Source organism: Juglans microcarpa x Juglans regia, chromosome 2D (assembly GCF_004785595.1).
Source record: "Juglans microcarpa x Juglans regia isolate MS1-56 chromosome 2D, Jm3101_v1.0, whole genome shotgun sequence".
Classification (NCBI taxonomy): domain Eukaryota; kingdom Viridiplantae; phylum Streptophyta; class Magnoliopsida; order Fagales; family Juglandaceae; genus Juglans; species Juglans microcarpa x Juglans regia.
In genome coordinates, this window is record NC_054596.1 from 6,474,142 (window position 1) to 6,477,697 (window position 3,556).

At 42.3% G+C, this 3,556-nt stretch overlaps 1 protein-coding gene across 1 annotated transcript; it reads left to right on the forward strand.

The window, feature by feature from the left end:
- The first annotated feature begins 709 nt into the window (after positions 1–709).
- LOC121248170 (trans-cinnamate:CoA ligase, peroxisomal-like) lies at positions 710–2,919 on the forward strand. Its single transcript, XM_041146548.1, has 2 exons — positions 710–1,042; positions 1,169–2,919. Exons 1-2 carry the CDS (start codon positions 845–847, stop codon positions 2,717–2,719), a joined length of 1,749 nt encoding a protein of 582 aa, XP_041002482.1. The 5' UTR covers positions 710–844; the 3' UTR covers positions 2,720–2,919.
- Positions 2,920–3,556: the final 637 nt, after the last annotated feature.

Here is a 3,556-nt window from a genome sequence, read left to right on the forward strand (position 1 = left end):
TGCAGAACGAAAAAAACAAAAAAAAAGATTAATGCCCAGAAAGTAGAACGCAGAAACAGTGAGAGAAAAAATTTAAGTGCGATGGAGAAGTGGGACCATGCATGGGATCGAGAGGAGTCACGCAGCCAGACAATGTGTAGAGCAGTAAATGTTTGGAAAGTTTTATACTCTGCACTGTTATTTTATTTTTATCTTATTATATTAGATATTTTTATTATTATTGAATAATTATTTATTAGATAATTTTTATTAAAAAATTTTATATAAGATACTATAATTTTATTTTTATTTTATTAAATAAGATGTGATATATTTATTATTATTAAATAATTATTTATTATATTTTTTTATTATTTAATAGTGATGAATGTAATTAAAATAAAACGAGAGTTCGGTGTATACCAGAACAACGATATGTTATCATAAAAACTTTTGTCCCAAAAATGCGTGGTTGGTGAATAGTAAAAGTTGTTATCATAACGGGACTTTGAAGAGGTTCGACTTTTAGTTTTGGCGCAACAAGAAATTAAGGGGTCAAACAGTAAGTCGTGTGTTCAAACTTTAAGCTGCTTCCATGACAGGTTCCTTGTATTTCCATGAAAGCTTCAAGTAATTTTCCCTCACTCCTCCCCACCTAAAATAAGTGGCCCAACTTTGCAGGTCCAAGTGATTTCTGTACACACTTGATCTACCACTATATATTCCCCGCCAATTCTATGATCATTCACGTCCATCATCACAACAAAACAAACCCCACTTCTCTCTCTCTCTCTCTCTCTCTCTCTCTCTCTCTCTCTGTGCAGTGCACCTTCAGAACTAGCAAGTAAGCATTCAAAAAACTTCAATGGATCAGTTACCGAAATGTGGAGCTAATTATGCCCCTCTCTCCCCTATAACTTTCTTAAACAGAGCCTCTAAGTTTTATGCCAATCGTACCTCTGTGATATATGAGCGTACCCGCTTCACATGGCAGCAAACATACGAGCGTTGCTGCCGCCTTGCTTCCTCCCTCCGTTCCCTTAACATAGTCAAGAACGATGTTGTAAGTTTGCCTTCCTAGCTAGCTGCTGGTCATTATGATTCACTTTCCCATGAGCAAAAGGACGTATATTTTATTTTGTCATGAGCAAAGAAACTGATCATGATCTGTTCGACTTGGTTTGTGCAGGTATCTGTATTGGCTCCAAACATTCCAGCCATGTATGAGATGCATTTTGCAGTGCCGATGGCAGGGGCTGTGCTCAACACCATTAATATCCGGCTCGATTCTAAAACCATAGCCACCATTCTCCGACACTCTGAAGCCAAGGTCTTCTTTGTGGACTGCCAATACGTGCCCCTGGCACGCGAGGCTCTCCGGTTACTCATGGATCAATCAAAGGATTCTAGGGTACCGGAGTCGTCCATTCCCTTGGTAATTGTCATCGATGACATTGACTCGCCTACCGGCGTCCGGCTAGGCGAGTTGGAGTACGAGCAACTTGTCCACAAGGGCAATCCCAGGTATGTTCCCGGTGACCTCGAGGATGAGTGGGATCCGATTGCTCTGAATTATACGTCAGGAACAACATCAGAACCTAAAGGAGTGGTGTACAGCCACAGAGGAGCTTTCCTTAGCACCCTTAGCCTAGTTCTCGGATGGGAAATGGGAAGCGAGCCTGTCTATCTGTGGACGCTTCCCATGTTCCATTGCAACGGGTGGACCTTTACTTGGGGCATCGCCGCGCGCGGCGGCACCAACGTGTGCCTGCGCAATTCCACAGCCTCAGACATCTATCGGAGCATCGCTATGCACAAGGTCACACATATGTGCTGTGCACCCATCATTTTCAACGTCCTCCTTCAGGCAGAACCGAAGGAACGAGGCCAGAAGATAGCGCCTCCCGTCCAAATACTCACCGGAGGAGCGCCCCCGCCGGCAGCCCTGCTTGAAAAAATCGAGCCGCTTGGATTCCACGTCACCCATGCTTATGGCCTGACGGAGGCAACCGGACCGGCACTCGTGTGCGAATGGCAGGCTAAATGGAATCAACTGCCGCGCGATGATCAGGCCAAATTCAAGGCACGGCAAGGTATATCCATACTAACGCTGGCTGATGTTGACGTGAAGGATTTGAAAACCATGGCCAGTGTGCCCCACGATGGCAAAACTATGGGGGAGATAGTCCTGCGTGGGAGCAGCATCATGAAGGGCTACTTCAAGGACCCAAAAGCCACGTCCAAAGCGTTCAAGGATGGCTGGTTCTTAACAGGAGATGTAGGGGTTGTACATCCAGATGGGTATCTGGAAATCAAGGACAGGTCCAAGGACGTGATCATATCTGGAGGTGAAAACGTCAGCAGCGTCGAAGTGGAGTCGGTACTGTATAAGCACCCAAGAGTGCTGGAAGCCGCGGTGGTGGCAATGCCGCACCCTCATTGGGGAGAGAGCCCCTGCGCTTTTGTCACCCTCAGTAAGAACTCGACCGGCGGAACCGACGTCGACGTGAGAGAGGCAGAGATAATCTCCTATTGCAGGAAAAATCTCCCCCATTTCACTGTTCCAAAGAAAGTGGTATTCTTGCCCGAGCTGCCAAAGAACTCAACAGGAAAGATTCTGAAAAACGAACTGAGGGATAAAGCAAAGCACTTCGTTGTCTCCGAAAATCATTCCGACAAGTCCAATATCCAAGCCCCTCAGTATGGCGAGCAGATTCTGCAGGCCTTGTCCCGTCTCTGAAAGTTTCATGAGAACTCGGAATTGAATAAAGTTGTACAGTATGGTTGATAATCTTGAATATTATTACTACTATTGGTTTAAGTTAATGTACGTGGGGGAGGATGGGGAGTAATTGGTGAGATATCTGGAGAGAGAGAGAGAGGGGTAATTATTACATATATAATGAAAATTTGTAGTTTAATGATCTGTTTTCCCACTTACTGGAAATTTAGCCAATTAATGTTGAATTATTCTCTGATTATGTTCAGCTTTTGCTCGAGCTAGCTAGCTGCGACGCAAAAGAGATATATAGTTAGGATGAACATATATACTAAAACTGAGCATAAAACGCACGTTTTAGTAATGAAGGAGAAAAAAAAAAAAATCCACCTACGGTGTGCTTTGTAGGCAGACATATAGAAGTACTCTACTCAAAAACATTGAAGAAGATGGAGATATAATATGGTCATCTTACTTTTATCCAAAAACATTGAAGAAGATGGAGATATTATATGGTCATCTACTTTTATCACTCAGGAGTTCAATAATGGAGTTGGAACTTGGGTTGGATATGACGCAAATGGGAACGCCTGTTTACGTGCTAAAGATGACAAGATTTCCATAAAACATAACGTACATACGTGACAGAGTGTAATGCAGTGACAGGGTACTAAAGAGTACCACCGCTGCTCATCTTACTATTGTAAATATGCATAATCTTTTTAAAAAAATAAATAAATAAATACAAAATTTACGTATAAAAAAATTAAATTTTTAATAATAAATTATACTTTTTTTTAAAATAGTTACGAAATACTTACACACAGTATTACTCATTCAATATCCCACATCAGTGTG